Source organism: Poromitra crassiceps (assembly GCF_964638095.1).
Source record: "Poromitra crassiceps genome assembly, chromosome: 6".
In the NCBI taxonomy this organism is placed as follows: Eukaryota; Metazoa; Chordata; class Actinopteri; order Beryciformes; family Melamphaidae; genus Poromitra; species Poromitra crassiceps.
In genome coordinates, this window is record NC_139627.1 from 58407454 (window position 1) to 58428069 (window position 20616).

The following is a 20616-nucleotide window of genomic DNA, read 5'->3' on the forward strand; positions in this document are numbered from 1 at the left end:
CCATTTAAAGGAAGGATGGCTGTTGGTTGGTAAAAATATATTTATCGTCATCACTTAAACATTTAAAACAATAGCCTGTAAAACAAAAATAAATATGCCAAATTAAGTGTAAAGTAACTTAATAAATTAAACGGAATGACAACTATACAATATTGCAATTAAAATCTTAATAGCCAACGAAAATGTCTATAGGCCTGGTCGGAAAACTAGCCTATGACTTCAGCTGAGGAAAAACACTAGCGCAGCCTCACTCATGCCTCACCAAGTCTAAACAAATGCATATTAAACTTAATTTGGATTTCAAAATATAATACCTAGCTAACATACAAAGCTTAATTAAACACTTTATTTTAATGGCTACAGAAGTTGTGCATGTGTGTCGTCGGCTGTCGGCAGTGTCGGGTTGGTAAAAAAATAAAAATATTAGCCTATATCGAACTCATAAACACGCTAAATTAAGTTTAAAATAACTTAACAAATTAAATGCCAGGACAACTACTATATATTTGCAACGAATGTCTTCAAATAGGCAACGAAATTGTTAAAATAGGCCTGGTCGGAAAACAAAAATATTTGACGATGAGAAAAGGCCTGTGTGTGTGTGTGTCTGCTGTCGGGAGGGAGGTGATTTGTGCTGTGTGGATTATATGATCCACGATAAAATAAATAAAAATAAATAACAGTCTTTCTTTACAGACTGCTACGCCTAGTTTTGCGTTCACCTTCAGGAATACACTGTACAAGCTTGGACAAAGTTGCAAAGTGAATTCATTCAACCCACCTGTTTCCATGAAGTCCATCCATTGCTGGCTGCCCGCGTGTGTTTCTTTCTATTCCGTTCTACATTAACCAGTAATAAATAGACTACAAAACGAATTATGCAATTATCTTAAATAAACGAATTAAGCATGTATCGAACTTCAGTCAGGCCTAATCGCCTGTAGTATTTCTCTCAGTCAGGCGGGCGGACGTGCTGCTGCTCCCCGACGAGAACTGCCACGCTGCGCACACACACACACACACAGTAGTAGTAGTAGTAACACACAGTTAAATGATCAATTCTCCCCGTTTTATGCCAGATATTAAATTCAAAACATACGTTGTTGGTCAGGATCTATTCTGTATGAAACGTTAACGTTGCTTTGTGCCTTTCAATATTGCTGGTATGTTTGTGAATGCATTTGCAGCGGTGCCGGGCCGGAAAGCCAAACAGCACCGCAACGACTTCATAAAATTTAATCAACCCCCTCCTCCTAATAATAGCCATATAAGACAAATAAAAATGTTACTATAATAAACATAGGAATAAAACAAACAACCTATCAAACTTCAGTCAGGCCTAATCGCCTGTAGTATTTCTCTCAGTCGCGATGCTCTCAAGGATGCTCACAGATGACACCTGGTGGTCAACGGTGCAACTACACCTCGATTAGTTTTAATTAGTTTTAATGCCGCGGCGCGTCATTACACAGCTTGCGGTAAGGCACGCTTATTGATCCGTCTACCACTGTATGAAACATAGCATAAGATAGCAAAAGCACACAGAGCAATAATAATATAAATTTGAAAAGAGACAACAATAAGCAATAATCTTGGTTAAAATTGGCTAAGTGGGTGGCTGTCTGTCTGTGGTTGTTGGTCTGGTTCAGTCACGATTGTGATGTCATCAGTGATGCCGCTCGATCAATTGTGATGTCATCAGTCACATCAGTGGGACAACAGTGGGAGTATAAGTAGGGAGAAGACGACAGGCGGCGCATCATCTCCAGAGTCTCCACCCTAGGAATCGAGGGTCATAGTAGAGGGTCATAAATGCAGTCCATCATAGGTCCTATTAGTAAGAAGCATTTTGTCAATTTGCGATGTATGGTGTTTACCTCTGAACAATTATTAACAAGTATAGGCTACAAGCCACGCCCCCACCCCATCCTGAATTAACAGCACAGTATACCTATCAGGTTTGGGTGACAGCAATTACTAAGGAATTGTTTGTGTTAGTTTGAGATGAGTGGCGTTTACCGCATCATCAGTTTCAGGTCAGTTATTTTAATTAAAGGCTATTGATCTACACACACACACACACACACACACACACACACACACACACACACACACACACACACACACACACACACACACACATATATATATATATATATATATATATATATAGTGCAAACATACATCTGATGTGCCTGGCAAAGGGGGGGCCAGGCTTCACTGTGCAATATGCCATAACCCGACATATTGCACACTATCTTCTAAATGCAACTGGGATACATCATCAGTGATGTAACCTGGGGTCGTTGGGTGTTTCGGGTCTCACAACATCATACACACTCGCCCAGGTGACCCAGCCGAGGCTAATTACGCCTCTGCGTTTATTAACTTTTCGAAATAAAATATGCTTGGATAAGAGTCACTGATTGGTCTGTCAGGCTACATAGGTGCAACTAAGGTATTTCCCAACATTTGATAAAATTGCCTTGGAAATGATCCAAAAATGCCCCCGAAATATATTTCACAGGGGCAAAAATAGCCCTTGTTTAAAAAAAGTTAATTTCCTACCCTGATATATATTATACCATGAATCCAACGCCACCATCAGATACATGGGTAGGGCCCAAATTAAATAGGAATAAATGAATAAATAGATAAAACAAACAATTTAACAATTAAAGCATATAAACAATTAAAGCATAATATATATATATATATATATATATATATATATATATATATATATATATATATATATATATATATATATATATATATATATATATATATATATATATACTGTATACAGTGCAAACATACATCTGATAGATGTGCCTGGCAAGGTGGAGGCCAGGCTTCACTGTGCAATATGCCATAACCCGACATATTGCACACTACATCTTCTAAATGCAACTGGGATACATCATCAGTGATGTAACCTGGGGTCGTTGGGTGTTTGGTCTCACAACATCATACACACTCGCCCAGGTGACCCAGCTGAGGCTAATTACACCTCAGCTTGTATCAGCAGCAGCCACTCACGGATCTGACCACTTAATCTTCCTCTGCAATGTTGCTAGCGGACGGGTCCAAGAAACCCCAATCCGCTGCTGTGGAACTACTCCGCAGGGACCAGAACATCAGTGCATGGAGAGTCGAGGCACTGTGGTTCTCCCGGCCGAGCCTCTCCTTCATCTCACCAGGTCTGCATCCTCCCGGGCCGCAGGGGGAACGCCTAGAGACACAGGCCTGCGCGCTGCACGTCATAGTTCTGCGACGAGCAATTCACACTTCCGGGGGATGAATGGTTGAGAGGATTTCCTGATCCACTAGGAAAAACCATCACACCCATCCATCCTGGATTACGTTGGTGCTTGCACAGTTTTTCAGTAGACTCACCGTGGCGTTTTTGGATTTCTTCCTCACGAAAGAACCAGACTGGGTTGCTAACCCAACCTGTACCGGGTGCCGTCTCTTTCCGGCCCGTCAACTGACATTCCAGTAGTCACCAAACTATTCTTTTTTTTTTTTTTTTTTCTTTTTTTTTCTCCACCAAACTATTCTTGGTTGTCACCTAGTCTATTCCCAGGCGTCACTGGCTAGGGGGCGCCAGAGTTCAATATAGTGCAAACATACATCTGATAGATGTGCCTGGCAAAGGGGAGGCCAGGCTTCACTGTGCAATATGCCATAACCCGACATATTGCACACTACATCTTCTATATATATATATATATATATATATATATATATATCACTGATTCTTGAGAGTCGGGACAAAACATGTCCTACATAGAAAAGTCTAATTTATATTAAAAATCCAGAAATTCATCATGATTTCTATACCTACAAAGTTAAATCTAAAGGAACTGTGTATACCTATGTTATTTTTTTAGCACACATTTGTATCTTTTTTGAGGTCATTTGTTTAAATGTATGGTCTGTGGTTAGAAGATCCATGTTATTGTACTTGTCCTCAGCAAGAGATCACAATATTGAGCAGCCCAAAAAAACTACAAGAAACTCTATAATTGTGAATACATATATATAAAATAAAAAAGAAGGGGTATAAATATATAAAACAATGCATGAAATGAATGTCAAACAATATTTTCCATAAAAATCTCCCTATCAAAGTTGTGTCCTCAGTTTCTGTCAACTCCGTCAGACTTTTTCGTAAACCTTATTAAATCTGGGAATAGCATGGTCAGCTATATCCCTGAGGACCCCTTTTCATCTCCCCACCTGTGCTGAATGCAACACTACCAAACATGCTCTGGTAAGTTTTACATTTTTTGATATTTTAGACAAACAATGTCAATATTCCTATGGTCACAGCTGGACCATGTCAACACCATCTCTCCGTTATGAATGATACGTTTTTTTAAAACCATAGTGGATTGAATTTAAGCATTTTAGTGAGGTTATTGAGACAGCTAGCAACTGATGAAAAACCAGCTTGCTGCTGTGTACAATACATGTTTTGGAGGGAAAATACATGCCCTTACGTCAACTCAGTCAGACATCAACTATGTCAGGTTCTACGTCTGACAGAGTTGACGTGGAAGCTGATGGAGTTGACAAATCCACCTATAACCTCTTAAAGGCCGGCTTTACCGTGGGGAATATGAATATATATTATTTCTTAAAAAATCTTAAATTTCGAATCCGTTGAAATTTTCATTTCATTTTTTTTTCTCCTCTGGCTGTGAACAAGCAATTTCAAAGATTTCAACGGATTCGAAATTTAAGATTTTTTAAGAATTAATATATATTCATATTCCCCACGGTAAAGCCGGCCTTTAATGTGCTAATATAATATTATTTGTGAACATAGTAAAGGATTAAAATGTTATTTCAGGGTTTTATTTACACATACATGTACATTATATAGCATGTATTACATGATTTAACCATACTGTATAACCTACACTTCTGACTTGTAGAGCATGGGCAGGCTGTGGTCTGCTTATTATTGTGTAACTTTCCCAGCACTTATAATAAAAAAAGCCAGTGTGTAGATTTTTGCAACTACTGGTTGTGAAACTGAATATTACATTGAATGGTGGCCTCTGTAGAGGGACCCACTTCTATGGGCTAACTCTAATGTCAGGAAAATGCAACATTTCTTATTTTCATGGAATTATACTGGAACATGCTTGTGAATATTAGCCTATATTCAATTTCTGCAAAATCCATTACGTTAATTTTCATCACTAGATGTCACCAACTGCACCTTTAAGATGTTACATCAATCAATCAATCAATCAATCAATCAATCAATCAATCAATCAATCAATCAATCAATCAATCAATCCAATCTATCAATGAATCGTGTCAAGTAAATTGCAATCTGATTCCATAGTCTTATTCTAATACATTTTTCATTCCTTCAATTTGTATTGTAGGAAAGCATGGCCAGACAGAAATTGTCAGTTGAGGAGCAAAGGAGAAGAAATAGAGAGTACCAACGAAAGAGAAGAGAAAAAATAAACGGTGACCCAGAGGTGACCCAGAGAGCAAACATGACATGCAAGAGAAGGAAATACAAGGTGAAAGAAGAGAAGAGAAAGGAAGAAGGAAGAAGGAAAAAAAAACCAATGCTGCTGTTGTGAAGTCAAACAAACTGGATGACAGTTTTCAATTAGTTTGGAAGATACACTTCTCATGCAACCTCTCAAACAGGTTCCCTCAACATGACAAATACACCAGGTCACACAGGAGAACAGGATCCACCACAGACAACTATCCTGCTTTTGCAAGTGGCACAGCAGCTGCAGGTGCTGCCATGGTGTATTGCTGCAGCTTACCAGATGCATAAGGTTATGCATGATAATGGGGGAGGGAATGACATCCAGTTCGTCCAACATTTCCTCAATGTCAATGCACCAAAAAATGGAAGAAAATAAAAATAAAGATTGTTCACAAGTCCCAAATCTCAAGTCCAAGTCAAGTATAAAGTCTTTGAGGACAAGTCTCAAGTAAAGTCACTTGAGTGTGCAACTTAAATGGATAGTTCACTTTTTTTTTTTTTTTAAGTTGAGCCCTATTTGCTACTTACCAATGATGATGTTGATTGATTGAGTTATTTTTTGGTACATTTTAAAGTAAAAATGAATCAATCTGGTGCACTTTGAGAGCAAAATGCAGAGGCTAGAGAATAAGAAACGCATGTGACTATTTTAAAATAATAAAGTGCATTAGTTCAAATTTCCCCAAAACACCACCTCATGACCTTGGGGGGTAAAAACGTGATGCTGTGTAACACCTTTTGAGATTTGTGCAATTTTGACAGTGTTGACGATTGGATGACGAGCACTATTTTCTGAAAATAGCTCAGAAAAACACACTTCAATGCACCTAGACATCCCATACAATCTTATGTATCTATACATTCTGGGTCTAGACTAGAGAGTTTAACAAGGCTGTGATTATCCTACAGCTCAGCTCACAATAGGGCATTTTAAGGTCAAGGAAAAAAAAATGTATTATCAGATTTTGAAATGGTTACTATGAGGCCATATTTCATCACACATGAATGTGATTTGGCTGTTTGGATTCACAAGAGCTTTGTAGCCATAGAGACACTGCGTAACGCGTCATCATTCAGAAACCACGCCCAAGACGGGGGAAAACGGAATCCCCCCCTCCAATCCTGGCGTTCTCCTATGTCACGTGCATGGTTGCGTGTTGCACAAAAAGGATTGTATATACGGAAGATGAACACTCCAACTTACTTCCTTGACAGCTAGATCCACATTTTTTCTTCTCGCCAATTCTCAATGGCTTCCTTGTTTTGCTCAGGAGTACAAAAAAACTTTAACTGGCGATTTTTTTTTACATGTGTTGTCTGCGCAGCCCCACCACACAACAACTTTTAGCTATGTTTAATTCAAGGAAAATGACGCTGGTGTGTGGAAATGAACGGAGATTTTCCCCCGTGATGGCCGTGGCCTATTTCATGCAGTGTCTCTATACCAAATGTATACAATGCCATGACTGTTTTGTTTTCGGTACCACAGTGTGCAGAAATAGGAAACAAATCAAATATAATGAGTTAGTCTAAATGGTCGGGGGAGCCACTAGGTACCCAATCGCGGGCCACATCTGGCCCCTGGGCCGCGAGTTGAGTATCACTGGGTTAGACAATTCAGACAATACACACACACACACTCACACACACACACACACACACACACACACACACACACACACACACACACACACACACACACACACACACAACCACACACACACACACACACACACACACACACACACACACACACACACACACACACACACACACAAAGGAAAAGGAATTCTGATTCTGATAGTTTGAGACGGGTGGCGTTAACATGACACAATCCAAAGTTTGAACCCCAACTTCTGCCAAGTATGTGATCGGCATCATCTAACAGTATGTTGCCTATCAGGTTCAGATGAAACAGCAATTATGATGAAATAGTTTGTGACGGGTGGCGTTTTCCACATCAGGACAATTGGATCCTATTTTTATTATCGTCATTATTATTATTATTATTATTATTATTAGTACTATAGTAGTTTAGTATTATTATTTAAGATTTATTTCCCCAGGGAGGGCCATTACCACTATAATCCAAACTATTTCAGCACTTTACCTTGCCGGCAAACCATCATGTGAGTGAAAATCATGCGGTGACCTCAAGTCAACAGTGTTTATCGTGGAGGGGGCAGACCAATGTTCATATGCACAAGACCATGGCTGACCAATTTGGGGCCCGCGGGCCAAGTATAGCCCTCGCTCTGTTACACACACACACACACACACACACACACACACACACACACACACACACACACACAAAGGAAAAGGTTTATATTACATGCAGCATACCGTCGGTGATGTTACTTATCCTTATGGAATGAATGAATGGATATCATCTCCCCCGTTTCTCGTTTTGACATGACCATATTCAAGTAGCCTAGAATTGTCAAAACATGTTGTACAAGATTTAAAATCTAAGTAGCCTATAGGCTATTAGCCTAATTCATTCCAGGTAATGGCCACGGGTCAGGCTGGCCAATGAAAGAGGCGGGGAGTGGACAGGGATTGAGTTTAACCACTGTGTGGTAGCCTATAGCCTACAGAAGATTTTGGGTGATGTAGAGAAGAAAAAACAAAACAATGAAAAGCTCATATTAGGAAAATTATTTTCGCAGGCTTAACTGCTGCCAAAAAGACCATAATTCACTCATGGTTCACCCCCGACCCCCCATCAGCAAAATAATGGCTGAATCATTTAAGGGACATTGCCCTCATAGAAAGATCCTGTAACTCAAAAAGCGCGGGCATCAACTGTAGAGGCCTGGGACATCCTTATTGGTTCTCTTTCAAACCCAGACTCTCTTGTTTAGATCTAAGGTGTCACTCTGATAGGATATAAGATCTACACATATACACATTTCTAGTGTCCATATTTTTACTGTACTTGTACTTTTTTTTTAATTATTGTTTTGTTTGTCTGCTTCCCTCATGTTTCTTTTTTTTTCTCCTCACTCCTAACATTTATTTTTAATCTTTTCTTTGCAAGGCATTGGTGATATAAATATAGCCCGTCAATTGCTATTTCTATGCATATGACATATGACACTGTCATGATCTTCATTTGACAAAATTGAATAAAAATTGGATCACAAAAAAAAGCTCATATTCATAGATTCAAATATTATCTTAAATCAAATAAGCATATAATGCAGGTCATCAAACAACACAGATTTCATAATTGTAGGCTACATATAGGCTATATTTATAGTTCACATTTCATACTTCATAGGCCTACTTAATAACTATTGTGAGCATCATCATAAATTAAACTGCTCCTATTATTGTTTATTGTTTATTTATCCCCATTAGGTGCCGTCGAAACGACCGCTATTACAATGGTAAATATAAACAATATTCAGAGCATATATTTAAATCCAAGGCCATTTGCATAACATCTCGCGCATTTTATACCTAAATGCTGAATGGAAATATCGATTGCCTTGTTCGGGTGCACTTGTCGCACTCTGTTTCAACAATATTTGATTGGCTCTCCTGCGCCTGGCTGATAGCCTACAACTTCATTCATAACGTTCCACTTCAACGGAATTGTACTGGACTAACGTTTTATCCTTGAAATGGAGTTTGATGAGCAGCGAGATCGGGATATATGGCAGCAGGCATGCAGGCTTGTTTGGTCAGACTGATCGCCTAATCAGCAGACAGGACATGACTGAAATCCTCCTCTCCTCTCCATGCGCAGCGCACAGGACGCACGGAGGCACATTAAACATGGACCTGGGTATCCTGATAAGATTTTTCTGCTATCAAAATTGTGGGGGGATTTTCACTGCACTCGCTGTCCTTTATACGCGCGCATGTGAGAGAGAGAGAGAGAGAGAGAGAGAGAGAGAGAGAGAGAGAGAGAGAGAGAGAGAGAGAGAGAGAGAGAGAGAGAGAGAGAGAGAGAGACGGGGGGGGGGGGGGCAGTGACTGCTGCAGCAGCAGCAGTCACGCTGTGTAACAGTAACACTGACTGATTAGCCAGTCAGTGTTAATTGGCGTGAGAATTGTTTGGGCAGAGTAAAAGGTGAAAGAGTGTGTCACGCCAGAAAAGTGTGAGTTGGCAACCATGTGTAAAGGCCCAGCAAAATAATAATAATAATTGAGCAAAGGCACTTGCATTGATCAGAGGTGACAACTAATCAATCCATTGCAACACCAGTGCACAGCAATACTGCCATTTTGGCCTGGAGGAGACACCTCTGATTGGCTGCCACGGTTCGTGTGCTGTTGTCCCATTGGCCAACAGCGGCGCTGTCAAAAGTAAATGTGTCAACTCTTACCTCTTACCTTCAACACTCTTTCAGCCGCCCTAGCCTCCCTCCACCTCCCCCAAAGTGTTTAGTGTGTGTCAATGAGTAGCTACACGTTAAGTCTGCTGACTGACTGACTGCATGAAAGATGAAGTGGATTTATCCCTCTCTGGCAATGAAAGAAGAAGAAGAAGAAGAAAAACGTGAAAGTGAACTGACACAAACAGCGGTCAGGTAGGCGAAACGTGTTCACTTCACTCACTCAGTCACCATTGTTGCACTGTCGGTTTGTTGTTGTCACTTCTGCAACGTAGCGTTAAGTTGACGCGCTAACGCAGCTTGTAGGCTATATATCTCTCTAGTCTGTCTGTCAGTGTTTGCTTTTGCTAACCTAGCTAGCACATGTTTCGACTGCTATACCACGTCAAAATGACAAAATGACACTAGCATTTAGCAACTTGTGGAGATCAGGCAGAAAAAAATTAGACTGGATCATTGCACGCTTGATGGATGGATGGATAGACAGACAGACATGCAACAGATAGATAGATAATGGATAGATACATAGATACATAGACAGACAGACAGACAGACAGACAGACAGATAATAGACAGACAGATAGATAGCCTAAATAGTCAGACAGACAGACAGACAGACAGACAGACAGACAGACAGACAGAGAGACAGACAGAGAGTCAGACAGACAGACAGAGAGACAGACAGACAGACAGACAGACATGAAACTGCCAATTTTCGACTGCTAGCTAATTTTCACAAAAAACACAAAATAGCTTCATTCCTCCATCAATCTCGGTCTAAAGGCTTCAAATCAGTAGTTTGCACCGGAAAATCCGGGTTCCAAGCTTATCTGACATGTTGCCATGACGATCAATGTACTGTATATTTCATGTCAGACTGCATGCAATTGGTTGCTGTGCCAACACTGATCAAATAGGGGGGTGGGGGCAAACACAATAGAAGCTACAAATTTGATGTCTTGACTCGAGCTGAGAGGTGTAAGATCAGAAAAATAATTATTTTTGGGGAAAGTACCTGGGAGTCAATTTTTTTGTTTGTTTTTTTGCAAAACCAATGGGAAAACTATGCAATGGATTTTGAAGGCTTGTAACTCCACCAAATGTTCAACCAACTCCAAGGTTAGATATTAAGGTCAAATTTAAATGTATTTGGTCCAGGACTCCTGCTGAAAAAAATTAAATAAATACATTTTGTAAACATTTCCTGGAGGTCTCAAAAAGGCGGTTTTAATGAAAGTAATACGCCAACTGCTGGATCTAAGGAGGCGCAGTGTGAGGACATCACTTTCTGGGTGTCAGGATGATCTTTTTCTACTGGTGGAAGGGTGAATTACCATCATAAACAAAAAAAAATACCTGGGCTGAATTTCAGATTTTTCCATCCAAGACTTCACAAAAAAACCGACACGCTCCCCCCCTTTAGATCCATCAGCCGGGCCAGGGGGGTATAATGACCATCAAGTATTGCAGCCAAGTCATATAAATCGTATTGGTAACCCTTTATTTTACAGGTACCCTAGTTACCTAATATGAACTATTTGTAATTACACATGAACACCAAATGTATAAATGAAGTTCATATGTAGTTACATTGTAACAGACCTGTAAAATGGAGCGAGTCTGTTCAACTGTAGTTCATATGTACCGTAATTTCCGCACTATAAGCCGCACCGAAGTATAAGCCGCAGCAGCAAAATTGCCTGTTTGTTACATATAAGCCGCACCGGACTATAAGTAGTTACATACAGACCTGTAAAATGGAGTGAGTCTGTTCAACTGTAGTTCATATGTAGTTACATTGTAACAGAGTTGTAAAATGGAGTGAGTCTGTTCAACTGTATGTAGTTACATTGTAACAGACCTGTAAAATGGAGTGAGTCTGTCAACTGTAGTTCATGAACTTCATATGTAGTTACATTGTAACAGACCTGTAAAATGGAGTGAGTCTGTTCAACTGTAGTTCATATGTAGTTACATTGTAACAGACCTGTAAAATGGAGTGAGTCTGTTCAACTGTAGTTCATATGTAGTTACATTGTAACAGACCTGTAAAATGGAGTGAGTCTATTCAACTGTAGTTCATATGTTACATGGTACAGGACCTGTAAAGTGGATTGAGTCTATTTAACTGTAGTTCATATGTAGTTACATGGTACCGGACCTGTAAAGAAGCTCTGGCCTGGGACAGAGAAAACTACTGCTAAAACCCAGTGGTGGATTCGAACCACTGAACTTCAGATTGCAAAGAAGGCAGCTTTAACCACTCAGCCACAAAGGCTTTCCAACTTTCTTAGTGGAGTTTGAGAGGATAACTGTATGTCAGTCAGATGTAGTTGCCACTTCATAGCTTTGTTATTATAAACAGAGACTTCGGAAAAAATAAGTTAGTTGTAGCTTGAAAGACATGCAATATTGATTAATATGAATGCATTTCTGCAGTGTGACTGTCAGCCCCCCCCCACACACACACACACATGAGCTGTAAATGGCTCATGTGACTATTTACACCCCAATTCAAAAAATGATTAGAATGTATTAAAAAACAAAAAATAACAAACATATCAATAAATGTTTCTAGAGCACAGTGCATACAATTTATTTAGCAAATTTGGGGGAGTTCCCCCCTTATGCTTCACATCGGGGGGATTTATAGACTGGGGGGGGGGGGGGGTAGACTTTGGGGAGAGATCATCCAGGGGTCTGGTGACCACAGGGGTCTTTGAGGGGCTTCGACTGGATCCACAACTAATTGAGAAATTGGGAATTTGATGGGGAAAAGACTCATTTACAATAAGCTAACAATTAGAGAATGTATAGAAGAATGGCTATTTTGATTATAGTTTCACTGTTACCTCTATACCTACAATACCTTTATTTTAATTTCTGTATGGGAATTCTGGACAAAATCATATCTACAACTAACAAAGTATCAATATTTTCCCCAAGTCTCTGTTTATAATAACAAAGCTATGAAGTGACAACTACATCTGACTGACATACAGTTATCCTCTCAAACTCCACCATGAAATTTGGAAAGCCCTCGTGGCTGAGTGGTTAAAGCTGCCTGCTTTGCAATCAGAAGTTCAGTGGTTCGAATCCACCACTGGGTTTTTCACCTAGATCCCTGAAATTACTGACCAGCCTGAAGTGCACTGGTGTTGAACGCCCTCCCCTCCAGATGGGAGAGGGCGGTGTGTAGCCCCTCCCCTCCAGATGGGAGAGGGCGGTGTGTAGCTCCTCCCCTCCAGATGGGAGAGGGCGGTGTGTAGCCCCTCCCCTCCAGATGGGAGAGGGCGGTGTGCAGCTCCTCCCCTCCAGGTGGGAGAGGGCGGTGTGTAGCCCCTCCCCTCCAGGTGGGAGAGGGCGGTGTGCAGCTCCTCCCCTCCAGGTGGGAGAGGGCGGTGTGTAGCCCCTCCCCTCCAGGTGGGAGAGGGCGGTGTGTAGCCCCTCCCCTCCAGATGGGAGAGGGCGGTGTGTAGGTGTGTAGCCCCTCCCCTCCAGGTGGGAGAGGGCGGTGTGTAGCCCCTCCCCTCCAGATGGGAGAGGGAGGTGTGCAGGAGGTGGTCGATGGCGTCTGCTGTGCTCCTGTTGGGACTTTATGCAAATTGCAGGGGGTTGAGGGTGGGGGATCATGGGGCAGGTGAGGGATTTAACCAGCCTCTCAAAACACTTGCTGGCTATGAGTGTGAGCGTTATGCGGCCCCAGTCATTGAGAGTTGCCTGGCTGTTGTAATGGTCACTCTACATCACACGTACTGTAAATAGCAGTGCTTTATGTACCTTTGATCCTGCCCTTGTTCGTTCGTTCGTTTTAGCTTGTATGCAGAACTTTTCTTTTTCCTGTTTAAGTACATTGAGAGCAACATATACCAGACTCAAATTCCTTGTACTTGGCCAATAAAGCTGATTCTGATTCTGATAGTTTGAGACGGGTGGCGTTAACATGACACAATCCAAAGTTTGAACCCCCCCCACCACACACACACACACACACACACACACACACACACACACACCCTGAATGAATGACACGCTACAGAGAAACTGTTGAAGCTGCCATCTCTAGGGCTGGAGCGCCGTGGATTAGTCTAGCACGGAGGAAACACAGGTAGCCATCGGTTTGGTTTGACCGGCATGCTCACACTGATGGTGCAGGGGCAAGAGGCCATTTATTGAATGAAGCACACACAACATAACCACGCCCCTCAGACAATTGGCCTGAGAGCACATTCAAGAGCAATAGTGTTCAACAGTGTTCGTTTGTTCAACACCCCCACTTGCGCTTAGGCTGATCAATCATATACAATACAATTGTCAAATACATTACATACATTTCATATTACACCCCAAAAACAAAATACACAAATTTATCAAGCTTGGCTTTACTTACAGGTTTGGTCAGGATATCAGCTACCATGTCTGTGGTTGGACAATACACAATAGTTATCTTGTCATCATTAAGAGCAGATCGAACAAAATGATACTTAATGTCAACATGTTTACACCTCTGACGACATACAGGGTTCTTAGACAAAGCAATCGCACCCTGATTATCCTCATAAACGGTCACTGGTGTATACACACAAGCATCATCCATCCCACTCAGCAACTGGACCAGATACAGACTCTCCTGTGTAGTGGCTGCCAAAGCCATGTACTCTGCTACACATGTGGACAAAGCAACTGTGGGTTGTTTTCTAGATTTCCAGGAAATAACAGGGCCCGTTTCAGAAAGACTAAAACAATAACCAGTTACACTTCGCCTGTCATTCTGGTCTGAGGCCCAGTCAGCATCACAAAATGCAACAAGTTTGAGATTCACATCATGTTTCCTGTAACATAATTCTTGATCCATAGTACCTTTTAAATACCTTAAGACCTGCTTTGCTGCCACCCAGTGTTGTTCTCTTGGTTCAGACAAATGTGATAATTTACTGACAATAAAGCTCAAGTCTGGTCTAGTACTTGTCATCACATAGATCAAACTGCCAACCACTTCTCGATACATTTTGGGGTTAATAGTTTCACCTTCATCATCAAAGTTCAGTTTATTTTCACATGGAGTTGATCTCGATTTGCAGTGAGTCATGTCAAACCTCTCCAAAATCTTGGCAATGTACCTTTTTTGATTAATCTTAATCTCATCTTTTCCTTGTGTAAAATCAATACCTAGGAAATGTTTCAGTTTACCAAGGTCTTTAATTTGGAATTTTTCGCTCAACATGTCTTTTACACTACAGAGTGTTTGACTGTCACTCGCTGCAACAATGAGATCATCAACCCAGATTATCAGTATGATTTTCTCACTTTCAGTTTGCATACTGTAAACACAATGGTCAGACGGATTTTGAACAAAACCTTTTTGGCTAAGGAAATCATGTAGCATTCGATTCCAATTCCGTCCTGACTGTTTCAGACCATAGATTGATTTGTTAAGCTTGCAGACCAGTTTCTCCCCCGTGTCTGACTTAACCTCAAATCCTTCAGGTTGTTCCATGTACAACTCACAATCAATGGGGGCATGCACATATGCAGTTTTTACATCCATTTGATGCAGTTCCAAATCATACTGAGCTGCAATCTGCATCAAACTTCGTACAGAGGTCATATCTGCGGTAGGAGAAAAGGTCTCTTGATAATCAATCCCCTCAATTTGACTGTAACCTTTTGCAACATACCGAGCTTTGAACCTAGTCTCATCTGGGTTTTCTTTAACAGTGTAAACCCATCTGCCCCCCACTGTGCGTTTACCTTCTGGCAATGTGGTGAGGGTAAAAGTGTAATTCTCCCTCAGAGAATGCATCTCCTCCTGCATTGCCCTAGTCCACTCTGGTGAGCTCATAGCTTCGTTCACTGTCTGGGGTAAATCACATATGATTCTGTAACAGTAGTCAAGATTGGTAAATGCATAGTTATCATCATATTTTACTCCACACTCATAATCTCTGTAACGCCTGGGAGGTCTCCTCTCCCTCTTTGGATAACGTGTTGCCTCACTGCTCTCTCTTTCACCTATGCCTCGGTCTGGGGCAGGGGCACACACTTCTGTTTCCTGTTTTATGATCTCAGCCTGTGGTGTGCTGCTCTCCCTACGCAACAACACATCCTCACTTGTGTCCTGATCTGTCTGAGTGTGAGATTCACTGACATGCCTTGTGACAAATTTCACCAATCTGTTCTTCACCACTTTTCCTGACTCTGGGTGAAAAACTAGATATGCCGGGCTATTCTTGTCATAATAACCAACAAAGATTCCTTTAACACACCTGGAGTCTAACATTTTCTTGTTCTGCTTGTATGCGTAGCACACGGACCCAAAAGTTCTCATTCTTGAGAGATCTGGCTTCTTTCCTGTCAGCATGTAATATGGAGTCTGTCCTACACGTCTGTTGAAACATCTGTTTCTGATGACTGCAGCAGTCTGAACTGCATGGTCCCTATCGTTGCATCGGCGCTGTTTCTAGGCCGAGCGGCTGGCGCAGCTCAAATCAGTGGGCGTGGACCAGCGCACTTGATATCGTCGTGCTGGCGCTAGACGCAGCCTCAACCATTACAACCACGCCTTTTAAGCGTAAAATTATGCACCGTCATGCTCATTGGATAACTGCAATAAACGAATCGCACGCTTGCCTTTTTAGCTCCAATTCCAGTGATCCCGCAAAACCAGACGAAAGCCAAACGCTCTGCCCCCCCCCCCCCCCCCTCCCTTCATCCAGTCTGTCTGTCTGCATTATAGGCTATTATTCCATATTATTATGCTTCTCAAACCAATCTAACTGCAGTTTCAATACTGCAAGCATGTAAATACGCTACACTATAGCAAGATCAAAGTGAAAATAATGTTCTAAACGCATCAGCTAGAAAAATATAGCCTATTAGATTGGTGAAAGTTTGTCCAGAAAGATATCGTTTTCTCTCCCCTGCTGCAGGTAGAATGATGCACATAAATATACCCTACATTATGTAAAGTCATTGCATAAATGTGTTTTTATTGTAAAACTAAATGTCAAGTAGGGCCAAGTTATTGGAGCGGACATCACAGTATAGCACATCACAGAAGCGCGTTCCGCTGTCACTTATCTAAATCACGTTAAACCCACAAGGGGTATATATAGGCTCAAGAGGACATATATGTTTCACATAGGGTGGTGTTTCATTTCGATGTTTTATTTGGTCCAATATTGAAATGTTCTACAATTGCAGGTTGTCTTACCATTACACATTATTTTAGATCTACCTTTTATATCTATTTCGGCTCATTTGGTTGCTATTTAGTAGCGAAATGGAAGACCCAATTGCATGCTGGGAGTGGACATTCACAGGCAGTAAACTTACAACTGCTATTTCCTATGGGAAGCTGGGTGCTGCAGCTGCTGCTATGTGTTGCGTCTGTTTGAGCGAGGGAGTCAGAGAGAGAGAGAGAAGGGTGACTCAGAGGCAGAAGAGCACTGGCGCACTGAATAGGCCTGGTTTCAGAGAGAGACAGAGAAGGGTGACAGGGGAGAGGCACAAGTGCACTGGCGCACTGAATAGGCCTGGTTTTCAAAGGCGCAAAGCGCTAAATTTACGGCAGGTGCGAAGATAGCAGTACGCCGGTATTTAAGGCCGACACGCCCACTTTGGCCCATTCTGGGACTGCGCCACGCCCATTCGGCCTAAAGCGCATTTGGCAGCGTAAAGCCATATTGATATCGTCCCAAAACAGGCGCAAGGCACGTTTTTTTGCGTTTAAGGCCCGTTTTAGCGCCGAAGGCTTGTGGGAGAATAGGGCCCCATATGTCCACAAACTCTTTGGTAGGCCGCTCTCTATCAACATGCATCTAGACATTTCGAGCATCGTTCTCCAACTCCTCTCTGCTGTCCCATTCTGATGGGGTGAATAAGGAGCTGTAGCTTTTACTGTGTCACTTTTAGCTTTCAAAAAATATGTAAACACTGTTCCTGAATAATCATCAGTGAAAGCCTGGATATACCTGAACCCATCTTTTGCTGTCGGTTCCATTGGCCCTGTTAAATCTGTGTGTAGAAGGTCAAGAGCACCTTTTGCTTTAGGATCGGCCTCTCGATTCCTGCTCTGAGCAAATGTACCTTGCATACACACTTCACATTGCAGTTTACCAGCTTTGCCTTTCATTTTCATTCCTTCAGTAACACTTTGCAGTTTTAACACATCTTCATAATTGCAATGACCTAGAATCTCATGCCAGGTTTGTACATCGTGACACCCATGACACCCATCAACATCATCAACATCATCTGTGGCAGTACTGAGGTAAAACAGTCTATCATGCACCTGAATGTTAAACGCACTCTCATCACGCTGTCGTCATCGGAGCCAGCAGCACGGAACTTTTCGGTGCTCTCATAGCTCCGTAGCTTTGTTTTGAACTCGGCGAAGGTTAGAGTATCATCACTCTGTGTAATGTGAATGGAAAATGGCTTAAACGAGTCTGGTAGGCCCTTCAGGATCATTGCGGTCAACAAGCCATCGCTTAAAATCTCTCCAGCATTTCTCAGTGCTGTGATAGCCGTCTCCGCACGAATAACATAGTCAGTGACGCTCTCATTCACGGCTTTCTGGAGAGAAGTCAGCCCTGTGTACAAGCTGATCACTCGCGGCTTCCCCTTACCCGCGTAGTGTTCCCGCAGGATCTTCAGCGCCTTCCTGCCGTCATCTGCCCCATCTCGCATCACAAGCGATAGGCTTTTGTGGTCCAACAACTGAATTAGTTCTGCGTAGGCCTCCTCATTTTTCTCCGCGTCCTCTGCAACTTCGTCTGCGTCTGCAGGAGCCGCACCCAGTCCCAGTATGGTGCTCTTCAGGCTCATCAGTCGCAGGTCTGCCAGGAACTTGGTTTCCCACAATTCGTAGTTCTTTTCATCTCCGTCAAAACATAAACGATTCCATCGACTCCCAAAATCCCTTCTGGGCCCATAACCTGTTGAAGCTGCCATCTCTAGGGCTGGAGCGCCGTGGATTAGTCTAGCACGGAGGAAACACGGGTAGCCATCGGTTTGGTTTGACCGGCATGCTCACACTGACGGTGCAGGGGCAAGCGGCCATTTATTGAATGAAGCACACACGACATAACCACGCCCCTCAGACAATTGGCCTGAGAGCACATTCAAGAGCAATAGTGTTCAACAGTGTTCGTTTGTTCAACAGAAACAATACACACTCAGGTTTGAGTGAAACAACAATTACTAAGGAATTGTTTGTGTTAGTTTGAGATGAGTGACTCCATCAGAACATCAGTGCCAGTGAGGTTATTTTAATTGATCTTCTGCCAAGTATGTGATCGGCATCATCTAACAGGCTTATCAGGTTCAGATGAAACAGCAATTATGATGAAATAGTTTGTGACGGGTGGCGTTTTCCACATCAGGACAATTGGTTCCTATTTTTATTATCGTCATTATTATTATTATTATTATTATTATTATTAGTACTAGTAGTAGTTTAGTATTATTATTTAAGATTTATTTCCCCAGGGAGGGCCATTACCACTATAATCCAAACTATTTCAGCACTTTACCTTGCCGGCAAACCATCATGTGAGTGAAAATCCTGCGGTGACCTCAAGTCAACAGTGTTTATCATGGAGGGGGGAGACCAATGTTCAGATGCACAAGACCATGGCTGACCAATTTGGGGGCCGCGGGCCAAGTATAGCCCTCGCTCTGTTACACACACACACACACACGCACACACACACACACACGCACGCGCACGCACGCACGCACGCACGCGCACGCACGCACGCGCGCGCACGCACGCACACTGAAACGTCCGTTGTGCTCTCTGTCCAATGGTGTAATGTAACTAAGTATTAATACTTAAGTACTTTATACACCACTGTCTCTGTCCCATGTGACTGTGTGCTCTCTGTCCCAGGTGGCTGATGAAGGCTTGACGCTGAAATGTCCGTTGTGCTCTATGTCCAGTGGTGTAATGTAACTAAGTATTAATACTTAAGTACTTTATACACCACTGTCTCTGTCCCAGGTGACTGTGTGCTCTCTGTCCAGTGGTGTAATGTAACTAAGTATTAATACTTAAGTACTTTATACACCACTGTCTCTGTCCCATGTGACTGTGTGCTCTCTCTCCAGTGGTGTAATGTAACTAAGTATTAATACTTAAGTACTTTATACACCACTGTCTCTGTCCCAGGTGACTGTGTGCTCTCTGTCCAGTGGTGTAATGTAACTAAGTATTAATACTTAAGTACTTTATACACCACTGTCTCTGTCCCAGGTGACATAGTGAAAGGACATGGTGGAGTGCTGACCTGCTTCTTCCTTGTTTTGGCCCTGCAGCCAAGGTGAACGTTTGCTTTGAGGGTCGCTCGCATTCGCTGAGTTTGGATGAATTCTTTTCTCGCCTAGTTTGACAACTATTATGACGAGTTTCGTTTGACTTCAGCTTGAAGTGCAGAGAAGCACAGAGCGTGCCCTCCCCGTAACCATAGCAAATCACTCAATCTCTACCTGTCTGATGAGAGAGAAGAGAGAGACAGCAGCAGCATGCACGCACAATGTCACAATGCATGCACGCACAGGTGCGTACGCGCACACACACACACACACACACACACACACACACACACACACACACACACACACACACACACACACACACACACACACACAGCTGGCCCAGAGATCTTAACTCATCACATCGTTTGACAACCTGTTGTTCGTAAGAAAAGTGAATTGGGCAAGGAGATAAGA

The 20616-nt window shown here is 42.2% G+C and overlaps 1 protein-coding gene across 1 annotated transcript; it reads right to left on the reverse strand.

Moving 5' to 3' along the window:
* Positions 1 to 1736: 1736 nt before the first annotated feature.
* On the reverse strand, positions 1737 to 18902 carry LOC310779093 (uncharacterized protein). Its single transcript, XM_083639592.1, has 2 exons — positions 18513 to 18902; positions 1737 to 1779 (listed from the first exon to the last, which is right to left on the reverse strand). The coding sequence occupies exons 1-2, from the start codon at positions 18835 to 18837 to the stop codon at positions 1760 to 1762; spliced, it is 345 nt and encodes a 114-aa protein (XP_083495718.1). The 5' UTR covers positions 18838 to 18902; the 3' UTR covers positions 1737 to 1759.
* Positions 18903 to 20616: the final 1714 nt, after the last annotated feature.

Excerpts from the sequence above, each read along its gene's own strand:
- LOC310779093 (XM_083639592.1), bottom strand. The coding sequence starts at position 18,837 with ATGGCAGCTTCAACAGGTTATGGGCCCAGAAGGGATTTTGGGAGTCGA. Across the intron at positions 1,780-18,512 it reads CCTGCGGGAACACTACGCGG|GGTGGAGACTCTGGAGATGA; the intron begins GTAAGGGGAAGC and ends CTCGATTCCTAG.